Source organism: Bolinopsis microptera, chromosome 5 (assembly GCF_026151205.1).
Source record: "Bolinopsis microptera isolate Bmic1 chromosome 5, MBARI_Bmic_1.0, whole genome shotgun sequence".
In the NCBI taxonomy this organism is placed as follows: domain Eukaryota; kingdom Metazoa; phylum Ctenophora; class Tentaculata; order Lobata; family Bolinopsidae; genus Bolinopsis; species Bolinopsis microptera.
In genome coordinates, this window is record NC_087076.1 from 23,016,645 (window position 1) to 23,040,303 (window position 23,659).

General features: G+C 38.8%; 2 protein-coding genes across 22 annotated transcripts in view; one reads left to right on the forward strand and one right to left on the reverse strand.

Moving 5' to 3' along the window:
• LOC134814998 (multiple C2 and transmembrane domain-containing protein 1-like) overlaps positions 1-23,659 on the forward strand; it is a 61,950-nt gene that overhangs the window by 30,051 nt on the left and 8,240 nt on the right. For 2 of the 21 annotated variants that reach the window (XM_063823410.1, XM_063823411.1), the window contains 7 exons: positions 16,757-16,885; positions 17,204-17,242; positions 17,690-17,829; positions 18,048-18,127; positions 18,306-18,417; positions 18,708-18,827; positions 21,676-21,759. In XM_063823410.1, coding sequence (XP_063679480.1) covers positions 17,218-17,242; positions 17,690-17,829; positions 18,048-18,127; positions 18,306-18,417; positions 18,708-18,827; positions 21,676-21,759 — 561 coding nt within the window. In that variant the 5' untranslated portion in view covers positions 16,757-16,885; positions 17,204-17,217. Of the gene's footprint in view, positions 1-6,835; positions 7,116-15,653; positions 16,021-16,748; positions 16,886-17,028; positions 17,243-17,689; positions 17,830-18,047; positions 18,128-18,305; positions 18,418-18,707; positions 18,828-20,580; positions 20,698-21,675; positions 21,760-23,659 lie in introns of those variants that run through there. The other 19 variants (XM_063823412.1, XM_063823413.1, XM_063823420.1 and 16 more) reach the window with 15 other exon arrangements.
• On the reverse strand, positions 9,785-11,537 carry LOC134815563 (uncharacterized). The gene is made up of 2 exons (XM_063824102.1): positions 10,298-11,537; positions 9,785-9,792 (listed from the first exon to the last, which is right to left on the reverse strand). Exons 1-2 carry the CDS (start codon positions 11,535-11,537, stop codon positions 9,785-9,787), a joined length of 1,248 nt encoding a protein of 415 aa, XP_063680172.1.

Below are 23,659 nucleotides of genomic sequence, written 5' to 3' on the forward strand. Positions count from 1 at the left end.
CTACAAACTGTGTAGTTTTAAGACGCGGGTGTGGACTCACTGTGCACCTGTTGTCATGGCAACACGCGCACCAGATGTGAAACTACCGTTCTTGTTCCGACACGTTCAACAAAGATCCTAACTCCTAAGTAGATCAAAGCTTTTCTTTTTCAGTTTGCACTATTCGCTTTACTGCACTGCATCTGTAAGACGGTGAAGTTTTGTTAAGTTCTCCTTTGATGATTGGATGATTTTGTTGCGTAACTTTGTCTTAATAGTCAAATTAGTCATCAGTATATATCATCAACGATTTCTTTACAATTTGAATATGTTATTGATATACTGTATGTCTCAGTCACCAGTTTATAATAAATCGGTATCTCTAAGTCTATGATGGTCAACTTTTTTTTATCAAATACTTTTCAAATTTTACAGAGTACAGCAATAAATGAACATAAAATAGAACCGTTCGAAAATATTGCCCCCACTGTAAAACATGATGGGCACCCAAACACGGTAATCACATAATAAACTATGTCCGCAATTACTTGGACCCATTACATCAAATATAATCAAAATCTAAAACTAAATATTCTGTGGTAAATAAACATTCGTCGGACTATAATATTTAACACAAGTATCATAATGTATTGCAATTGTTTGCATGAATTGTCTTGCAACTGTTTTAAATATTAGGGAATTAGAATGTGGCAGGGGCGAATGAATTGTCTTATCGAAATACAAATGGGGATGTTATGTTTTAATAGGTTAGGAATGGTTGGTTACTAATAATATAATATTCATACGATGGTGATATTTGGCCATTTGTATTGAGGTTATAAACATGTAACGATCGTTTTGTATTTCTCACAATTTTTCAAACTCTGTGTTACTTTGTTCTCTCACAACTTAAAGAATTCGAATTTCCCGTGTGATTTTTACACCCGTGCTTGTCAACAATTAATAATACTCTACCACAAATATCGGACAACAATTTTCCGAATACAATACTTTGAAAATTTTCATGAGGGTAAAAATATAATTTATTGTTACAGCAATACCAAATTGTCCCATTGCTATTCATTTTCATACGCGCGCGCATGATTTCTCCCGCACTGATTCTTGGTACTTACTACTCGGTACTTACTTACTGATTCTTGGTACTGTTGCAGTACTGCTATATATACGTACGGCGGCGGAATATCATTATGATTATTTAATGACTATAATCAACCAATTATCTAGCTGATCATCTAATTATCGTGCCGGTTATGCTAATAGCCTACTAAGCCTACCTCCTTGTATAGGATCTCCTGTAAGTAGATCTCGTGTATATCATATGGTTATTGGTCTGTGATTTAAGCTAGATTGCTTTTTGTTACATATTGTAATAACTGCTACTGATATTGTAATAATATCGCGATATTTACGATTTACGACTTCCGAGTTTTGCCATTTCCGTAAATTTCATTTTCTTTGCGACGCCATAGTTCGATTAGATATGCCCATTATATTGTTATCTTATTAACATGTGTGTGTAGGTAATGTGACAGAGTAATTAGTCCTACCCTTTAACTCATTCCAGTTCTTGTTGGTCTGTTATTCCTTGTCTTTGCAACTTGACTGTGTAATAATTTGGAGTCTCACTGGCATTTGATATCATGGCGTGTTAAATTATGACTTTTATAAATGTTGACCGTTAAAAATATGACGTGATGCCACCAATTTTTAACTGACATGATATGAACGAGTAAGGTTTAGTACTAAAGGTACTTCTATATAATAGTACTATGTTCTACTGTTTCCATGGTAGTGGTAGTGGTACCCAATGGAATGTTTCTATAGTAACACGATCTGTTTCTATAGTAACACGATAATACATACCTTATAAGATGAGATATTCCAATATTCATAATGCACCACAATCCAGCCCAATGTTTATAATTACTCTTATTCTTCCACTTTATAATCGTGTCAACGTGTCAGTGAACTAGTGGCGGCTGTTTTGTCCCTTTAGCTTAATGGCTTTCATAGCTGTGCACCGTGTGGGCCAGGCATTCTGACTTTAAGTTTGGGATGTCAAACATTCGATTTAAGTTGAATAACGATAATAAATTTCTGACCAATTTCGTTTGCTCGACTAGCCAGTAGCTGTACTATCCCAGTGTCTGTTTTGAGAAATTATTAAGAGGTTATTCTAGCCACCCAATCTTAACAAGTCATTCGCTCCGAGTCTTATCACAGCTATTAAATAATAGTCTGTGTTCTCAATTCTAGACAATCTGGATTCTGGACCCACAGTATCATCATAACAAAATAGTCCAGCACTTTATTTAACCAAGATAATAGACTGCAGTCTATTAGAGAGCATTCAGTGAGTTGTTAGTTAGATATTACCCTGGTTACCCGGCCCTAGTTACCTAAGTTACCCTGGTTTCCTGATCTGTCACCTTGTTAGCAGGTAGTTGATAATAAGGTGATTTGAAGTGTTCACTTAGTGACTGGTTACCTAGGTTACCTTATCATTCGTAGTCGTCTCCCCACTCTAGCTCCACTACATTGTAGGGCCGGGTAGTTAACAGCTTGAGTGGAGCAAAGTCTATGGAGAATGATAAGGTAACCTAGGAGCCTAGGTAACCATGCTTGACCATGTGCTGAGATGTCCAGATAATGGATATGCCTCCTTGGTATTTGCTTTAGTTAACCGCCTGGTTTGCAGCTTGTCGCGGTTAATTTCACTGTACTGGTATCTCGGCCCGGATCTGGTAGTACCCATTTTCACGTACCCAATTTGGGTGTGCTCATGTTGGGGTACGTCATAAGGTGGTTACCATGGTTACCATGGTTACCATGGTTACCCAGTGAAAACTGTGATTGGACGTGTCAGGATATGTTGGTAATCATAACCATATTTAATACCACGTCTAACTTAGAATATAATCCGCTGTCATAATCTCCAATCTAACTTAGAATGTAATCCGCTGTCATAATCTTCCAATCTAACTTAGAATATAATCCGCTGTCATAATCTTCCAATCTAACTTAGATTATAATCCGCTGTCATAATCTTCCAATCTAACTTAGAATATAATCCGCTGTCATAATCTTCCAATCTAACTTAGAATATAATCCGCTGTCATAATCTTCCAATCTAACTTAGAATATAATCCGCTGTCATAATCTTCCAATCTAACTTAGAATATAATCCGCTGTCATAATCTTCCAATCTAACTTAGAATATAATCCGCTGTCATAATCTTCCAATCTAACTTAGAATATAATCCGCTGTCATAATCTTCCAATCTAACTTAGAATATAATCCGCTGTCATAATCTTCCAATCTAACTTAGAATATAATCCGCTGTCATAATCTTCCAATCTAACTTAGAATGTAATCCGCTGTCATAATCTTCCAATCTAACTTAGAATATAATCCGCTGTCATAATCTTCCAATCTAACTTAGAATATAATCCGCTGTCATAATCTTCCAATCTAACTTAGAATATAATCCGCTGTCATAATCTTCCAGTCTAACTTAGAATATAATCCGCTGTCATAATCTTCCAATCTAACTTAGAATATAATCCGCTGTCATAATCTCCAATCTAACTTAGAATATAATCCGCTGTCATAATCTTCCAATCTAACTTAGATTATAATCCGCTGTCATAATCTTCCAATATAACTTAGATTATAATCCGCTGTCATAATCTTCCATTCTAACTTAGAATATAATCCGCTGTCATAATCTTCCAATCTAACTTAGAAATCTCAGTCGTTATTTAGCCTCTAATTTAGGTCAGAATCAGAGAGATAATTACTCGTGATCTCAAATGATTTTGTGTGTGCAGCAGCCTGTGCGACTCCCTTTTCGATGATTTTAACTTTCGTGATCAATAAAAAAAGGAATGACGACAATTTCTATGCATGTCCGCAAGATATTCATTTGACAGTTACTTGAAAGTATCTCATCGTGGCGCCCTCTTGCCCTATTGTCTTGTTAGTTATATTTCTCTTGGTTTACAGCGACCAATTATGTAGCGAGGCGCATTACAAACATCTCAATCAGTGCTTACAACTACAAGGCTTTTATTTATGCAAATATCCATTGTTCTTACCTTTCGGCTTTCTCGTTCCATGACTTTCAGTGTCATGCACTGTTTTTCCACCTCCTCGCTTGTATCAACTCTAGAGCTGTAATACCTCGAGCTAAGTTCATTTCCATTACCTAGTTAGTAATTAATATCACTTTCGGTGTTTATCCTCGTTCCATTAACTAATTTGCTTTTCATTAAAATGATCTCTCCAAGATGCTGACTACTCACTAAAGTTTGTGTTTGCTCATTTGCTCACTGTTTGCACATTTGCTCATTAGTTCATTCACAAGAAAGTGGTAGGCTGTATGTCTAGACTCTCTAGAATAAAGTCCTCTTTTATGGCTGTTTCACTTATCCTGTTTAACATATCCTTTTGTTTGTCTCCAACAATGGCTTGTTCTTTAAGTTCTACATCCATTTGTAAAGTACTGTGTACCGGTACACCAATTTACGCTTCTGTTTGCGCTTTGCTTCAACTATTTGTAGTGGCAACTCATTTAGTGTCACATAGGTAGGTAGGTGTCATGAAACTAACTCTCTGTTGATCATCAGACGTGTGCAAAGAAGCTTCAATTAAAATGGATTTCCTGACAAACGAACTTTTTATCCTCGTCACTTGCCATCCTTTGAAGTGTCTGAATAACAAGATGTTAGGCTGGTGATGAAGATTAGTACTGTTTCTCTTGCTCTGATGTGCCGAGAATAATACGCTAATAAGTGTCTGAATAACAAGATGTTAGGCTTGTGATGAAGATTAGTTTCTCTTGCTCTGATGTGCCGAGAATAATACCCTAATATCAGGTGTAATATCAGTGCTGATGCATCCGGGAGCATGCTGCACGTGCTGCTTGAAATCTGCATTACAATGTACCCCACTACACGTGCAATGTACCCCACTACACGTGCAATGTACCCCACTACACGCGCACGTGCTGGGTAGTTGTGCGCATGCTCACGCAGTACACTAGCTGTAGTGTACGTCTAATGTACTGTGTACCAGTCCCTAGTCTCTGATCTATATATACCCTCTCTTGTCCAGGTTAATGATAATTAATGATACACCCGTATCCAATGTTGATTATTATTGTACTCCCATGAGATGGGTTCTCTAACTTTAGGCTTACTTCGTAGTTAACAGCATCATTCCGCCGCCTTCCATCTCCAAATCATTCCGCCTCCATTTTCTAATTTTTCAACATGATTCCAACTCGTTAGATGCCGATTTTCTTTATTCAGCTTGATTCCGTCAGGCGAGATGTCTGTTTTTCCTCCCTGTTGTTAATTGTGTATGTTACTTGTGTATGTCGTTGAAGTCGTCAGTTTCGTTCTCTTTCAATGTGTCGTTATGTCAGCTATCTTGTTATGACGCTCTCTTGATAAGAATAACAGTTCACGTGCATACTATAGTGACCGGACAATGTATTCATACTCAGTCACTACATACCTAATTTCCTTGTTTTTACTGGTCTCTTCTTTCACGTGATATCAGTAATCAGTATTGTAATGATAGCTTTAGATGACTCACAAAGGGCTGCCCTACTTGACATGCACTCTACAGAATAAAATCAATACTAATAATGATAGTGCTAGTTATCTGAGTTATATGATTGCTATCTAATGTGAATCAGACTGTGATATAACTGACATGTGTGATACTAGTAGCAGTAGTAGTAGAATAGAAGGGTGAGCCAGACACGAGACCGTCATAACGTCAAGAGACCGTCATATACTATTCATTTACTCAAACCCGCGTGACTGATTATAATAGCTGATATATTGTTATCACTTCAGTGCTGTGTTATTGTCCTATAGTTTGATAGCTATTCAGTAGGAGCGATGTTTTAATTGCCAATTACGTCGCTATTTGTGCTTCTTGGGCTCTATTGTGATGATAACGTCGCTTATTGTCTCTATTGTGACTTGTCCTTGTAAAAAAGGTAAGGAATGTTGTAATGAGGAATTTTATGACCTGGCTAATTGATCCTTATCAGACTCACGTGATATGACGAATTGTGCCTTATAAAAGTATTTACTCGATGAAACGGTTGTTAATGTCTATAAAAACATTTATGAAGGAGCAGTCCACTATATTTTCCACTCATTTTCTTTGCTAATCGATTAAATTTATGTTACAACCAGTCCAGATACATTTGATGATGAGTATACTAATGCTTCACTTATCAGTGCTGTAACTGCGTTTGTGCTGTAATTGTATCAGTATGTGATTTTGTATTCTTGTGTAAATTTGTAACGATCCCGTAATATGTGATCTTGTTAGAGTCAGTACCTATTCCATCAGTACCATTTTTATATTCACGCTGATTTACTGATTATCACTGAATCCTGGAATCTCTGGCAGCAATGTTTGGAGGCTCCAATATAATAATAATGCAGTTATAGTGAAGTTATACTCGATTGTAAGCGCTCGTTGTTGCAGTGCTTTTGTTGCACATACAATCCCATAATGAACAGTGCTCACGACTGTTACAATGCTACAATGCGTCTACAATTTGTAGTAGTAGCTAGTTTAACTCTTCTGACGCCTGTTATAAAACGATTTACAGGCACATGAAATAGCCCGCTTGCTCACGAAATAACCGGGTCTCCTACTCTCCTACCCAAATAAGTAATAACCGGTCTGCCCTTTCTATTTTTGTATATTGTCTCGTTACATTCGCATTGTGTTGATCTGCCTTTTGTTTTGTTACCACGCCAAGGTATTAATATCCAGACAGACCATCACACGGCACCTTGTCTCAGAGACCATGACAAGTAATCCAAACAAAGCACTGGAAGATCTGACGAGCAGTAGCGATGATACTCCTCAAGCGTCTCCTCTACCCTTGTTGCGTAGCAACAGCGTTAGATCTGAAGGGTCCCTGCGGCAGGAATCTAGTCGTGCTGCAAGTGTGAGGGCCGCCCCAGTGAGGAGTGGGAGTTTACCAGCGGCGGAAGTGAGACAGAAGGAGGAGATCAGTGAGGCCGAGGGGGTAGAGGAGGAGGAGGAGAGGGTGACAGACAGCGAGATTAACGGCCAGGTAAATATGTGGTTAATAACGTAATTATGCTCATTAAAATTATAATCTTTATTTATTCAATAAATTTACATGATAACAAATGGATATCCACAACTCTGTGGCAAACAGCAACTGTTGTGCCTCAAGCAGCAGTAATAAAACTACTACTTAGGATGTATATTAATAGTCTGGCATTATTTTACCGGCCCCCCATTCAGTCACATACCTGCTCCATTTACAGGGTCACTCTTGAGTTTGCTGGGTATTTGGTCTAGTTTAACACCGTGTGTGAACCTTGTAATACCTTCTATAAACCGTTGTAATACCTTGTGATAGTCTAGCAAATTAAAAATCTTTTTTCTTTCGTTACATAGGTACGTTCATTGAGTTTTGGGCGATTGTTTTTCATTTCATTGTTAAAGTATGGAAAGTGGACAATGGACATTGCGTATACAGTGCGTACATCTGCAGCCTTTCTCTCTATTTATTGTCAAAAAATACTGCAGTTATCGGTGAGAATTATATATTAAGATAAAAATAGACGATCTCTGCATTTTAGCCCCTGTGTAAATCGAGCACGTACGTTCTTTAAAGAGGTTTCTAATATAACGAGATAGTAGAAGTGACGTCATGATGTGTTTAATTAAAACCTAATTAACTACATTTACACATTACAGTTAATTACTTTTGTTTTTGCGGCTGGCACGGGACAATCAATACATGATGTTTAGTTAGTGGCGTTAATTTCCTTGCGGCGAGGGCTGAAAGCTTTCTTTTCAGTTGTGGTGATCAAAATTGTACCTTGTTGAACTAATTTCATAGTGCAATAATCTACGCGATCAAACACCATGACCTTTCGCTTGAACTATAATCTCCAAAAGCTATTGCAGGTTAGTTCGGCCTCAACAATTATTTACGTGATTTTGTTGCGTGCCTTTTGTCTCCTACTGACTAAATGGTTTGAGAGGGCGTGTAAGCCTTATATGGTAATGTAACTATAGCAACAATACCTTATATAGTAGGGAAACGTGGGGGTGCTGGGTTAACGATCACTCTTTGATCATATCTTTGTATCTTTGCGATTTAAATTCATTTACTTACGAACTATTTCTGTATCAGATAAATATGACCTGTGTTTTAATCTTACTTTTTGTATTTAATTGGAACTTTCCGTTGCTAAACTTTTCTACGAGTCACTTTTAAGTTAAGTCATCCATTAATTACCCTATTTAATACGTACCTTTTAAAATTTCGAACAGGTTGTTAGGTGCACTTTGCTTGTCTTTTTAGGGTGAAATAATTTATATTTCATAACTTTCAACTGGATTTTTCATTAGGGCATTCATTCCACCTGGAAAACCCCAGAGGCAGGCATCTTCATGTTATCGTTTTGTGGGCCACCTATGTTCAGCCTCTCTTCAGAAATAGTCATGTGTGAATACTGATAATGATAATCACTAATCACCTCACCAAATAGTCATGTGTGAATACTGATAATGATAATCACTAATCACCTCACCAAATAGTCATGTGTGAATACTGATAATGATAATCACTAATCACCTCACCAAATAGTCATGTGTGAATACTGATAATGATAATCACTAATCACCTCACCAAATAGTCATGTGTGAATACCGATAATGCTAATCACTAATCACCTCACCAAATAGTCATGTGTGAATACTGATAATGATAATCACTAATCACCTCACCAAATAGTCATGTGTGAATACTGATAATGATAATAGTCATGTGTGAATACTGATAATGATAATCACTAATCACCTCACCAAATAGTCATGTGTGAATACTGATAATGATAATAGTCATGTGTGAATACTGATAATGATAATCACTAATCACCTCACCAAATAGTCATGTGTGAATACTGATAATGATAATAGTCATGTGTGAATACTGATAATGATAATCACTAATTACCTCACCAAATAGTCATGTGTGAATACTGATAATGATAATAGTCATGTGTGAATACTGATAATGATAATCACTAATCACCTCACCAAATAGTCATGTGTGAATACTGATAATGATAATCACTAATCACCTCACCAAATAGTCATGTGTGAATACTGATAATGATAATAGTCATGTGTGAATACTGATAATGATAATCACTAATCACCTCACCAAATAGTCATGTGTGAATACTGATAATGATAATAGTCATGTGTGAATACTGATAATGCTAATCACTAATCACCTCACCAAATAGTCATGTGTGAATACTGATAATGATAATAGTCATGTGTGAATACTGATAATGATAATCACTAATCACCTCACCAAATAGATAATGATAATCACTAATCACCTCACCAAATAGTCATGTGTGAATACTGATAATGATAATAGTCATGTGTGAATACTGATAATGCTAATCACTAATCACCTCACCAAATAGTCATGTGTGAATACTGATAATGATAATAGTCATGTGTGAATACTGATAATGATAATCACTAATCACCTCACCAAATAGTCATGTGTGAATACTGATAATGATAATAGTCATGTGTGAATACTGATAATGATAATCACTAATCACCTCACCAAATAGTCATGTGTGAATACTGATAATGATAATAGTCATGTGTGAATACTGATAATGATAATCACTAATCACCTCACCAAATTCGACGTGGGCAGAGTGGCAAGGCACTATACTATGTAACTGAGTGGAGTTGGGTTAAAAACATATAAGAGATACGATGATTTAACTTGTAGAAGCTTTCAATAAACATGTGTTAATCGTCGTCAGCTGAATGTGATGTGGTGGACAATGCTTATATGTGATTGAGTGGTGTCAGGGATGGAGGGTGGGGGAGGTGTGGGTGGGAAAGTGAAAAATTACAGTACAATGTCAATAAAAATTTAGTCTTCTGTTGAGGTTGAGAAGGAAATGCCAGATGGTCTGGACTTTAAGGATTTGGCAATTTTAGGAAGAATGGGGTCCCAGAGGGAACTACATTTGGGTGCGCGGTCTGTTCTGTTCATAGCTGGTTGTCGTATTTGTATAGCTGCGTGTTCTGTGAGGTCAAGTTGGGAGCGTGAGGTGAGGGATTTGAGGACTTCGATGTTGTTCCAGGAGATGGTGTGGCCGGTGGTCAGGGCATGATGTGCAGGAGCTGATTTGATTCTGTCTGTGGATTCGTCGATGGCGTTGTTGAGTCTGTAACATCGTTCGTGTTCTTTCATGCGGTGGACCAAGGGTCTGTAGGTCTGTCCGGCGTATTTGGAGGGGCACTGTGAGCAGGAAATTTCGTAGATGGTGTTGGGAGTGAGGTGAGTAGGGGGTGTGGTCTTCGTTTTGGTGAGGAGGTTGCGGAGGGTGGTAGCAGAGGAGTGGGTGACTTTGATGTCGTGTTGTCCGAGTATCTTGGAGATGGGTTTGGATAGGGAGGGATGGAAAGGAAGAGAAACACTAAGGGCATGTTCCCGGGTCTGTCGGTTGAATGAGGCTAGGGATTGGTGGCGAGAGGGGTTGGTGAATTTCCGTTGTACTTCGTCCATGATGGTGGTGATGCGGTGAGGAGGGAAGCCGTTCTGGAGGCAAACGTGTCGTACTGTCTGGAGTTCGTCGTCAAGGTGTTGGGGTGAGCAGATGTTGTGGGCTCTTCTGGTCAGTGATCGGATGACTGCGTTCTTAGATGAGTTGGTGGTGCAGGAGGAGTACTTGGTGTAGAGGTTGGTGTGGGTGGGTTTTCTGTAGACTGATGTGGATTTGTCAGGGTGGATGAGAACGTCAAGGAAGGGTATAGTTCCGTCTGTAGAGGGATGTTCTTGGGTAAAGTTGAGGTCTTCAGTAAGGGAGTTAAGGAATGTAAGGAAGGATTCTGCGTGGTTTCTGTCTCTGAAAGATCCAAGGCCGTCGTCAACGAAATGGGAGTAAGTGTTCGGAGGGTCAGGACATGAGGATAAAGCTAAGGTCTCGATTTCAGCAAGGCGGATTTCAGCTAGTTCAACAATGAGGGGGGATCCCATTGTACCACCTTCGTCTTGGGAGTAGAAGGAGCCGTTGAATTCAAGGTATGAGTTGTCAAGGCAAAAGTTGATAAGGGAGCCTATGGTGGTGGTGGTGACATTGGAGGGAAGACGAGAGGGGTTCTGTTCAAAGGAGGAGATGACAGTTTTGAGGGCTAGGCGCATGTCACAGGAGGTGTACAAGGATTGGACGTCTAAGGAGGCGTGGTAGTGGAAGGAGGGATTGAGAGAGGAGTCGAAGCGATGTTTGAAGTCGGAAGAGTCTTTGAGGCGTAAGGGGTTCTGGGCTAGGGGTTTGAGGAAAGATGCGAGGACTTTGTGGAGGGCTTGGAGGGGGGTGTTGTAGAAGCTGACTACGGGACGGATAGGTGCGCCGGGTTTGTGTATCTTAGGTTGTCCGTAAAGTTGAGGCCATCTAGGATGTAGGTTGCGCATCTTGTGGTATACACTATACTATGTAGTATACTAGCTGTAGGTGGGTTAGTCCTACGAGCAAATTCCACGTGGGCCCAATATTGATGTTGCTCATTTCACAATTCACAGTCTCATGTGCGTTAATTCAATTGGAAGAAGCATGGGATGTTGTGTTAAGGGGGCAGGGGGGGGGGGTCTTTATGAAATTTCTCTCGAAATTGATTTTATAGTTGTTTCTGATAGAGGGGAGTGATATCTACCAGATGTTTTTGGTCCCATGGAAAAAATTTGTTCCTAGCCGAAATTATTGCCGGTCAAAGGTCAGCGCTCATGTGTAATTGTATTGCGCGAGCGATTTTCAATCGCGCCCCCTGAAAATCGAGTCTAAAAATCTATCTTCTCCTACATTTTTTGAGCAATCACCTTGAAACTTTCAGGATATGTTCTAAGGACCATTTAGAAACTTCTGGTCTATCATAATTTTAAAATAGGCCTTAGAAAAGTTTTTATTCGATTTTGAAAATCTTGGACCTGAAAAAATCGTCAAAAAACGAGGCCCAAGATTTTCAAAATCGAATAAAAACTTTTCTAAGGCCTATTTTAAAATTATGATAGACCAGAAGTTTCTAAATGGTCCTTAGATCGATTTTCAGGGGGCGCGATTGAAAATCGCTCGCGCAATACAATTACACATGAGCGCTGACCTTTGACCGGCAATAATGTATCAGGGGGGGGGGGGTTAAAACATCTAGATGACGTATCATGTGAGGTCCCTTATAGTCCCTTATAGTCCCTTATAAGCTTATAGTCCCCTATAAGCTTATAGTCTACCCTACACAGACCCCTGTGTGAAATGGACAGTGTATACAATATGGCGTGCTGTTTTGTTAATGTTCAGTGGTCGAGCTTAAGTCTATAAAATATCTCGTGAGTCATTTACGACTGACATATTTAAACGAGACTATATGTTTTGTGTGCATGATAATCTTGTTTTGACAATAGTCTTGTTCAGAGACGAGCTTTCGTTCTTAATTTTACATTCCCTCTAATGCAATAACCGGATTCTTTGATGCCTATTGTTTAAGTGTTTGACACGAAAATTAATTTTCGAAATTCATCCAAACAGTTGTAAAATAATATCACTGTCTCACCTCTAACTTTGTTGCTTGTTAAATGATTTCTTCAGAAGATCAAAAAAGTGCTGCCCATTTTAATAATCCTGTCAATTTTGGCAGATGCCTCCAAACTTTTACCAAATATGTCCCCATGATCTTTCTCAAAATAGTTAGGCCAGTTTTACGGCCATCAGGTTACTTGATTGGGCGAGATTTACAACTCTTCAAGTGATGCCCCTGTCATCCATCTTTCAGGTTATCAGGCTGCTCCCATATTTCGCTTAATGAGCAGTGCAGGAGCAGATTGTAGGAGGCGTGTGCCCTTGTGCCGGTTTATCGTACGTTGATTGTTTTACCGACTGCCAGCTTTTCTTACATTGCCCAACTAATCCTGACCCCATCCCAACTATATCCTGAATAATGTCCTGAACAATGTCCTTAATACAATGCGTGAAAGGTCCCCATAAAATATTTGCATGGCTAAGCCGTGAGTGTACATAAACCAGAGTCCCAGAGTCCATGTTTGTGGGTAACACTTTTGTGAATCATTTACAAATTCACAGACTATGAGCAAAATCATAATAATATTATGAACATGACCAAAAGACATATTGATAATCTTCACGATAATATAAATTTTCAGTCTGATCTTCAATAATTTATTTCTCTGGCTGAAGCTGTCCTCTGCTCTGTGTGTTGAGGCTCTCAACACGGAATACTTATACTATATACAGATTCTACTTGACACCACTTTATAGTTTAGTACTTAAGTGGTCTTATAGTTAGTACAAAGCATTAGATCAGTATTATGCCATGTAATTATGTATTATATAATATACTTGTGAATAGAGAATATACTTACGAAACGAAGAACCTCATTTTCAATTTATGCTCCTCGTTTACCAAGTTGTTGTAATGTATCTGGTTGCTGGTGGGAATACCATAGTTACCACTAGTTACCACTAGTTACCACTAGTTACCACTAGTTACCATAGTTACCATAGTTACCACTAGTTACCACTAGTTACCACTAGTTACCACTAGTTACCATAGTAACCCGTTCATACTGGTGGGAACTATATTTGTCATCACACTGTCACGTGTTATGACAAATATGTAGTTCACCTCTAAAGTTCAGTACTCATATCCGTATGAACTTCTTATTTGGTTGAATCATTCGACAACAATCTCAACCCTACTCTTAGTCGGTCTGTCTTTTCATTAATTAACTTACACAGTTACAGTTACACGACAACTTATCAGATTTGAGATCACAAGTGTATTTAATTTGAATCATCTTATTTCTAATTAACCTTGTTGTCTCTATCACATCAATACTACCCGTTCTCTCAGTCGGTTAATACCTCTGTCATTCTCAAATCTTGTAACATAAGTACTTCTTGAACCTGTACTTCCAACCCTAAACAGCAATGTGAACCCTAACTCTTAATCGACCTAGGCCTCGGGAACTATAATCTGGGACAAAACGTCGAAGTAACAGAAATCTCGGAAATCATATATAAATCAATAAGACTCCTTTGCAATGAATACTTTTCAGTTGTGTCTGGGTATAAATCAGAGCGCAAACTTTGATCATTATACACTATACAGTAGATATAGGTTTAGGTATCTAATAGTAGAAATATCGCATGGCTGGTACACTGGAAGCTTCTTAACCCCCAGTCGAGACGTGCTCATTATTCTCATTGCTCCTACAGAAATATTACTGTTCAATATTAATATTAAACAACCTACTGCTCTGCTTTTAGAAATGAACAGTTTATTTCCGCATTCTTTTAACTCTGTCATCGGGCAAACTTCCCAAGTTCCAAAAATAGTACAATTAAACTGAGTGTTAGTTGAGGTGGTATCACTCTCTTGTTCGGTGTAGTTTTGAGTAACTAGCTAGTAACTATAGTAACTAGCTGAGTAACTATAGTAACTAGCTAGTGTTAGTTGAGCTGGTATCACTCTCTTGTTCGCCGTAGTTTTGACAGACTATTGCGAATTGAGAGACTATTGCGGTCGTGACCTATTGGTAATACCTTCATTTTGTGGTGATGATGAGCTTAAGTAGCGCTCCACTCTTCAATCTTTATCCCATTAAACATTGTGTTCTGATTGGTCGTTGACCAATTTTCAATCACCAGTTCAAACGTGACAAATTTTATGGAGCATGTCATCTGCAAGTTGGGACATTGCCTGAACTGGATTTAATTACCTATTATTATTTATGCCAAATCGATATTGTGTATCGTTTCCAGTACTTTTCGTACCTCAATAATGTGAGCAGTCCATAACATCATCACAATAAGAAGTCAGTACGTTGACACTGGTACCTTTACCCTAACTTTGGCTTTACCTTAAATGGACATGTTTAATCAATTACAAATTTTAAAGGGGATGCCTTTGCCTTTAGTGCCATGAAAGTGTCATAAATCCAGCTCCGTATTATATAGCGTTTCCCTAATCTACTATAGCGTTTCCCTAATCTACTATAAAAGTGACTTCCACTTCATTTTGCTATTGTTTCTTCTCTTATTCATCCCCTGTAAATTGTGATCGGCCGCTCTTCAGTATATCACCCTGGAATGATATACAATGAAGTGTTTTTAGTGTCAACTTGTTGTTTTTCTCTGGGCTGAGTCTTAATTAATTGACCATTGCAGCGCAACATATGAAGTAACCAGGGTCTCGCGTTACACCCCCGCATTTAGAGAACTTCAGTGGCCTGGTTATAAACCTTCTTGTATATAAACCCCTTATAAACCTCCGTGGTTTTGTTCCATTGTGTTGCTTGAGGGACTGATAACTTTTTCTCATCACAATCTTGTTCACTTATTGTAACTAGCTATGACCAGTCTAGCTGTGAATAGTTTAATTACCTTTTCTCATCACAATCTTGTTCACTTATTGTCTAACTAACAGTCTAGTTACCTTACTTTTAAGTTTCTATAACAGCCTCGTTATCGCTTTTATGTCGTCTGTCTTGTTTTAAACCTGGTTAACCTTTTATTCTTTTGCTTTCTTCTAGTGGTGACGTCATCACCTTCTCATTGGTGACTTCGTCAGCTCCAGACGCATTGGTAACCGTGGTAACTACGACAGCGCCTCCCCCAAAAGAGTGATTACTGATCAGTAACACGATGAACCGGAAGGACATCGTGACTGTTACAAATGATGTGGTAAAGCTACACAAGCTCATGGAACAATATGACAACTCCCCGAAAAGAAGAAAAAGACAGAGCGACTGGAGAAAACCTGGGTTGAAGCTTCTGAAGAGGACAGAAAGCAAAGAGAAGTGTTTCTACGTGTATTCAGATTCGAGTAGTAGTAGTGAGAGTAGCCTTGGGTGGGAGGAGGAGGAGGAAGAGAAAGAAAAGAAGAAGGTATTCATCAGATCCTAACTTGTTCTTATTTTACTAACTTATTTTCGCTATATTAATACTCTCCATACCCTGTCCTTTTACTCTATTCAGTTCGTTGTTCTTTGCGAAATGTTATCTGGATATTTGATGATATAAATCTTCTACATTATCAAGAAACTCGGAAATCTGTGTAGTATCCAAGGTTCTGCAGTTCTGTGGTGTTTTGGCAGAGCTTGTAAGCCTTTCGAATGCTGACGTTTCAAAAATTCTAGTTCTTGTGGAGGACACCTCGGACATCAAAATAATGAATAGCTCGAGGAATTTGTCTTATATCAGTGTCAGCCTTGTTCACAAAAACGTTTTTTTGTGTAGTGGGTATATCAGTGCTTTTTGAAACTGATACTGCTTTTACCACCACCAGATTAAGATGTATTGTCAATTTTTGATACAGTAGGATCAATTTCATTGGGGTTTGGAACCGTGTAAATTATAAATTGGAGAATAAACGAACCGAAAATGTCGACAGATTTATAATCGAATACAGCAGTGTCATGCTAAGTTCTCGTCCTTCATAATTTCTTCTTTTATATCAACAAAAAAGAAAAACTTGTTTAAAAATGAGAAATCTTTTTAAAACTCCCGAAAATCCTAAAAATATCCCATCGAAAATCCGTAAAACAGCCAAGAATGTACAGTGAAACTACCGGACACCGTCGAAAAAGCAAATAAAGCCGTCTTCTAACCCATCCTATTTCAGGAGGAGTTCGTATCATCACCACTGTCGAACAAAGCGAACAAAGGAAAAGCAGCACATCTAAAGTGGAACCGTACAGAGTGGAAATAACAGTGATCAGTAGTGCTAGCCTGGCCTCTAGAGACTCCAATGGTAGGGACACTTGGCAGATTGCCATCATTTGTTTATTGAAGAGGGGTCTCACTGACCTCACATTGACTTGCAAACAATACATTGTTTTAATTGACATTCAGACGAGATAATTAGGTCAGTGGCACCCCCTTCTTATCCAACCATTTCATCGTGTTCTCCATGTGAAGGGTTTTTTTGCAGCGAAATCTCATGAAGTTTTTTTTTGGTGTGGGAAATACTCAAATTCCCAGGAAATGTTGCAAATGTCTCATGAATTGTGTTATTTGCTCATGTCTCATAAATTGTGTAGTTTTCTTGAATTGTTACCCCCACTTTTAGGAGTAGGCTCGCCCATGCCTTGGTCAAATGCTGCCGATAGTAAGCTTTGTATTTTCACCGTGATCTCAATTAATGTGATAAATGTATCACTGTATTGTGTGATGAATGTGATTGTTACTCCCTGTTTTTTTTTATGATGAATGTGATTGTGTTCCCGTGATCGATTGTCTTTAAATCATTGTCATTAATTTATGTCTTAATGTGCATCGTGCCTGTTTACCATGGTTTACCATGTTTTACTCATATCAGTAAAATTTGCCTCATAGTTAAGCCTCCTCAAATTAAAGCCTCACAATTACTCCTCATATTCATAATTTAAGCCTCATATTTATGATTTAATTTAAGCCTCATATTTATGATTTAAGCCTCTCCATTGCAAGCAAATGATGTGACCAAATTGGTCACTTTTCAACCTTTTCTGATGCACATTTGAGAATGTAATTTGTATTATGCTCAAAATCAAACAAGTACATACTTTTCCTTCAGGACTAAGTGATCCATACTGTAAGATAAAAGTAGGGTTACAGAGGGCTAGAACGAAAGTCTGTCCAAAGAATCTCAATCCTCTGTGGGAAGAGAAATTCAGTTTTGTTGTAGAGACCCTCGATGAAACAATCAGATTTAAGGTGAGGGTTTTACACTGCAGTGCCAATATAATACAATGCAATAGCATTTACCCAAAAATGAAACATAAAGCAACCACTCATATTTACTAAATTTCTTCAATCTACCCTTTCATTCAGTTTTTATTATGCTTATAAATACAATTGCGTTTCATTCCCAACATCTTTATTCAGTGATATTATGCCACTTAGCTGAAGTAACACTGAGGATCATGTTTCAGGTGATGGACTACGACAGAGGGTTCAGGGATGATCTGATTGGTTACTACGAAATGAAGCTATCATTTTTTCCTCTAGACGAGTAAGTTATAGTATACAAACTATTAGTAACTATGGTAACTATGGTAACTATGGTAACTATGTCTACACTAGGTGTAAGAGCAAGTGAGCTGAGATATAATTGTGTTATTTCTTAGCCCTGGGCAGTAAAGCAAGAACAAGGCTCTCTTAATTTTTTGTACTAAAGTACGTAATTTCAGCTACCAGACATTTGCAGAAGAATTAACGGACGACAGTGGTACAGAGGATCTGGGCAGTATTAAATTCTCCATTCACATTTCCTCAGACCTGAGCCATACTCCGCCTCCAGACGTAAGTACTGATCGAATCAGTGATCAGTGAGTGTTTCTGAGTAGCACTCAGTGAGTGTTTCTCGAAACTCAGCTACTGTTAACTGTAGCCTGTCGCTCCTGTGTGCGCTGACAGAGTGTTCCTTTATCTCCAGAGTGTTCTTTTATCTCCATACCAGTACTTAATCTATAATTATTAGTCTATTGAATGCTGCTACACAGCTAGTACACTATGTAGAACTGCTAAATGTTTGCATTTAAATGTTGCTATATTATTGCTATACGTGGGTTGCTATGGCTACTGCTGTGCAGGTCCAAGAGGCTAGCATATCAAGCAGTCCCCCAATAACGCCGCCAGCACTCAAGAAACTGGTCAGAAAACCGACAGCGTACGACAACATGGTCCATAGGTTCCTGGGGGGCGACCAGAAGGTAAACATTGTTAGCACATATTTACTGGGCACTAATTGTTGGGTAATTCACATAATTGCATAATCACTGCTCATAATTACATAATGACAGCTTTTAGCTCGTAGATGTGATGAGTATATATGTTGTGTTGTTCGTTTGGCTCGTGAGTAACAGTGGCAATGGAAGCTTTATTATTGTCACTAAAATTGCCTGAAACCATTGTGAAGTCCGAGTCAATCAAATAATGAACGTCAGACTCATTACAATGAAGCCTTACAAAGTTTTAATCACAAATTGCAATATTTTCGCGATTAAAATTGCACCTTTTAATCGAAATATGCCATCCTTCATGATATTAATTGGATTATTTCGATGCACAATTATATTATATAGAGGGCACAGAACCCATATTGCACTTTAACGTCAGATCACTATCAAATGATCGCTTTTTATCGGCATTATTTGTCCTCTTGGACGGTATCTTCCAATGTTTGGACTTATACTACATGAGTGGCTCCCCACAGCAGGGCACAGCAGAAATCTACTTCCAATTTTGAATGCATTCCGTCTGAAACTGAACATTCCATCTGAGCATTGAACATTTCATCTGAGCATTATAAATTACCTTTATTACCTGCTTTTTGAAGCCCGTGTGCGTGCAACCGTAGTTATTATTTAACTACTTTTTATTAGTTTCCCAACTCGAACACAAAATCTGGCAACTAATAACTAATTCTGTACCAGATGTCTTGATGGCATTGTGCCAGATGTCTTGATGGCATTGTGCCAGATGTCGTGATGGCATTGTGCCAGATGTCTTGATGGCATTGTGCCAGATGTCTTGATGGCATTGTGCCAGATGTCTTGATGGAATTGTGCCAGATGTCTTGATGGCATTGTGCCAGATGTCTTGATGGCATTGTGCCAGATGTCGTGATGGCATTGTGCCAGATGTCGTGATGGCATTGTGCCAGATGTCTTGATGGCATTGTGCCAGATGTCTTGATGGCATTGTGCCAGATGTCTTGATGTTACCAGCCCACACGTACGAGGCTTGTTTCGCAATGTAACCAGATTCTCAGCTACATGTTACAAGTCTAATAGTGTATTAATCTCTCAGCTGCTGCTGTGCCACTACCGATGTAATCATCACGTTAAAGCCTCTCTTATTAATCTTATTTTCTCCGGGTCGACAAGAAATTAACACTACAATATAAACTATAAATCTTACTGGTTGCCGCTAGATGTTCATTGTCTTCTGCATATCTCGTGATGGATAATATGAATCTAGCTGATCTTAGTCAGTGTCAGTACATCATTCAAGGGGGTCGTAATGTAGAGTGACTACAGTTCATGTTGTACTCCTTTTGTCGTCTCTGGCTTCATTAACATAGCCAATATTTACTGTGTAGTAGCTGTTTATGTTTCTTGCTATTATTGTTGACTGTTTTGTTTATGTTGAAGTTTTGGTTCACCTCCAGCACTGTACGTACCATTGTTGATACTCCTGATTCTGTGTTGAAACACTGTTGATACTCCTGATTCTGTGTTGAAACACTGTTGATACTCCTGATTCTGTGTTGAAACACTGTTGATACTCCTGATTCTGTGTTGAAACACTGTTGATACTCCTGATTCTGTGTTGAAACACTGTTGATACTCCTGATTCTGTGCTGAAACACTGTTCAATGTACGTAGCGAATGTGTTGAAACACTGTTCAATGTACGTAGCGAATGTTTATGTCGGGTTTTTAACACAGTTCACTGCACACAGGATAAACCTCCGTTAAACTTACACGATGCTCCGCCGATTAACGAATTGGGCACCAATTCCCCTAAATTGGGCCCTGGTTCTCCTAAATTGAGCCCTGTCGACTGCAGATCTCTGAAAGTAAGGGCTGCTCAGCTCGGCGAATCAATAAACTAATACTACCCTGCATGTGCATTGTGCATCACCATGGTAACCATCACCATGGTAACCATCACTAGCTGTAACTATGGAATAACTTAAAATAACCGAATACTACCCTGAAATCTGCATGTGCCCTTAGAATTACTTGAAAAAATAATGCGGTTGCTGCACGGTTCCGCACGGTTCCGCACGGTTCCGCACGGTTCCGCACGATTTACAATATCTTGCCTCGTCTTAATGTTTTCTTTGCTTGAATACTCTGCCGCTTTCTTTTAAAGCATCGCTTATAATTTCAGCATGGTTAAAAGCATAAATTACACAAATTAATTAAGTTAATTAGATGATCTATTTAATGATCTTTCTGCCTGTGAATTGCATGATCCCAACTTATTTGTGAATACTTAGTTAATAATTATAGCAGTTGGATAGTCTGACAGCAATTAGACATTCCTGCTAAGACTAAGTATAAGACTTAAGAGTTAAGAGGCATTTTTACTTTTCTTGATTTGTTTTGCACTTAAAACTCGTTTTAAAATACGATAAAAGGAGCAATTTAAATTGCTGTCCGCTGGTAATCAGCGCAAAGCCTTTGCCACGCCTCACTTAATTGCAATTAAAGCCTAAAATGTAAAGTAAGTCGTGTAAAGAAAGTTGTGGTTGTATAGTTGGTTATAAATAATAAATAACCAAACAATAATCTGCCATAAAGAGTCACGTCTAGTGCATTGTTTGTTGGATTTTACTTTTACCATAAAGAGTCACGTCTAGTGCATTGTTTGTTGGATTTTACTTTTACCATAAAGAGTCCTGTCTAGTGCATTGTTTGTTGGATTTTACTTTTACCATAAAGAGTCCTGTCTAGTGCATTGTTTGTTGAATACTTTATTTTTGTTTTCACTTATTTTGAGTGTACGAAACTAGAATTTGTGGCTTGAACCGTGTCCTACCCTCCTCTAGCAGTCGGAGTCGGAGTATGGAAGCGAAAGTGGCTCTCCGGGCGAAAGTGCCGGCTGCATAACCACACAAATCAAGCGGAGAAAAGTGAGCCATACTGTACCGTGTGTTGTAATTACTGTGTAATTCTTGTGCAATTTGTTGTGGACCCAGCCCCCTTACTTTTTAGTTAATTATAGTACCGTGCACACTAGTTACATGTAATACACAGTTAATTAATAATTATAATTTATAGTACACTGCACTAGTTAACTGCTAATTATAGTACTCCACAATAGTTTTGACTGAACTAATTGATTACAGTACACATGGTGTACGTACCAGTATTTTAAAGAATGTCTCTACATATTTTTACTTTTACTTTCTACTTTTACATTATAATTTAAGTACTCTGCCGGAATATATTATATCATGTCTCTGTATACTGTAGAGTGTACATACTGTATAGTATATATACTATACCTGCTACTATATAGTATATACCCACTACTACAGAGTAGTTTATATAACACAATGTATAGTTTATATATCACAATGTACACAATGTATAGTTTATATAACACAATGTACACCCGTTCATTAGCTCTATAGTATTCATTAACCGTATAATGTTTTTCATGTGCGGGTACTAATCCTTGCGCGTTTCTACAGTATTTATACTCTGTTAGCCGCGCACAACCTAGCAGTTCTATTCCGGTGTGTACTATCAGGTGTCTCTCTCAGTTCGCTCTTTGTCTTATGTTTAGTCCAAATAGTTAAAACTGCATTTCCAATACTATTTACCAGATGTCGACCAGACTGCATGACATGAGTGAGACGGTTCAAAGTATGTGGAAAGTAAGCGAGACTACTGAGAACTGGTTGTCATGACTACTGGTTGTGTACTGGTTGTGTTGCATGCAGGGAGTGGGGGTTGGTGGTGCCTTTTGTTTGAGTATTAAAGTGCAGTGTGTGTGTGTGTGGCTAGACAGTAAAACACGTATTGTGTATTGAGAGTTGCCGGTTTGGATTGTTTTATCTTTAGGTTGCAGCGTTTGGTTTGGTGGTGTGTTTTATCAGTCAATTCCCTTCGCCTTCCGAGTCCAGGAGTAAGGTTTAATGCTATGTTTGGGGTAAGGGGTAAGAGTTGGGGTAAGGGGTAAGAGTTGGGGTAAGGGGTAAGAGTTGGGGTAAGGGGTAAGATTTGGGGTAAGGGGTACGAGTCGGGGGTAAGGGGTAAGATTTGGCGTAAGGGGTAAGATTTAGGGTAAGGGGTAAGAGAGTCGGGGTAAGGGGTAAGATTTGGCGTAAGGGGTAAGATTTAGGGTAAGGGGTAAGAGTTGGGGTAAATGGTAAGAGTTGGGGTAAGAGGTAAGATTTAGGGTAAGGGGTAACAGTTGGGGTAAGGGGTAAGAGTTGGGGTAAGGGGTAAGATTTGGGGTAAGGGGTAAGATTTGGGGTAAGGGGTAAGAGTTGGGGTAAGGGGTAAGATTTAGGGTAAGGGGTAAGAGTTGGGGTAAGGGGTAAGATTTGGGGTAAGGGGTAAGAGTTGGGGTAAGGGGTAAGATTTGGGGTAAGGGGTAAGATTTAGGGTAAGGGGCAAGAGTTGGGGTAAGGGGTAAAAGTCGGGGTAAGGGGTAATAGTTGGGGTAAGGGGTAAGAGTTGGGGTAAGGGGTAAGAGTTGGGGTAAGGGGTAAGATTTGGGGTAAGGGGTAAGATTTGGGGTAAGGGGTAAGAGTTGGGGTAAGGGGTAAGATTTAGGGTAAGGGAGAGTTGGGGTAAGGGGTAAGAGTCGGGGTAAGTGGTAAGAGTTGGGGTAAGGGTTAAGATTTAGGGTAAGTGGTAAGATTTGGGGTAAGGGGTAAGAGTTGGGGTAAGGGGTAAGATTTAGGGTAAGGGGTAAGAGTTGGGGTAAGGGGTAAGAGTTGGGGTAATGGATAAGGTTAAACAGCATATTAACCGTTAGGCTACAGTACATGACAGACTAACTGGGACCCGCAGCTTTTA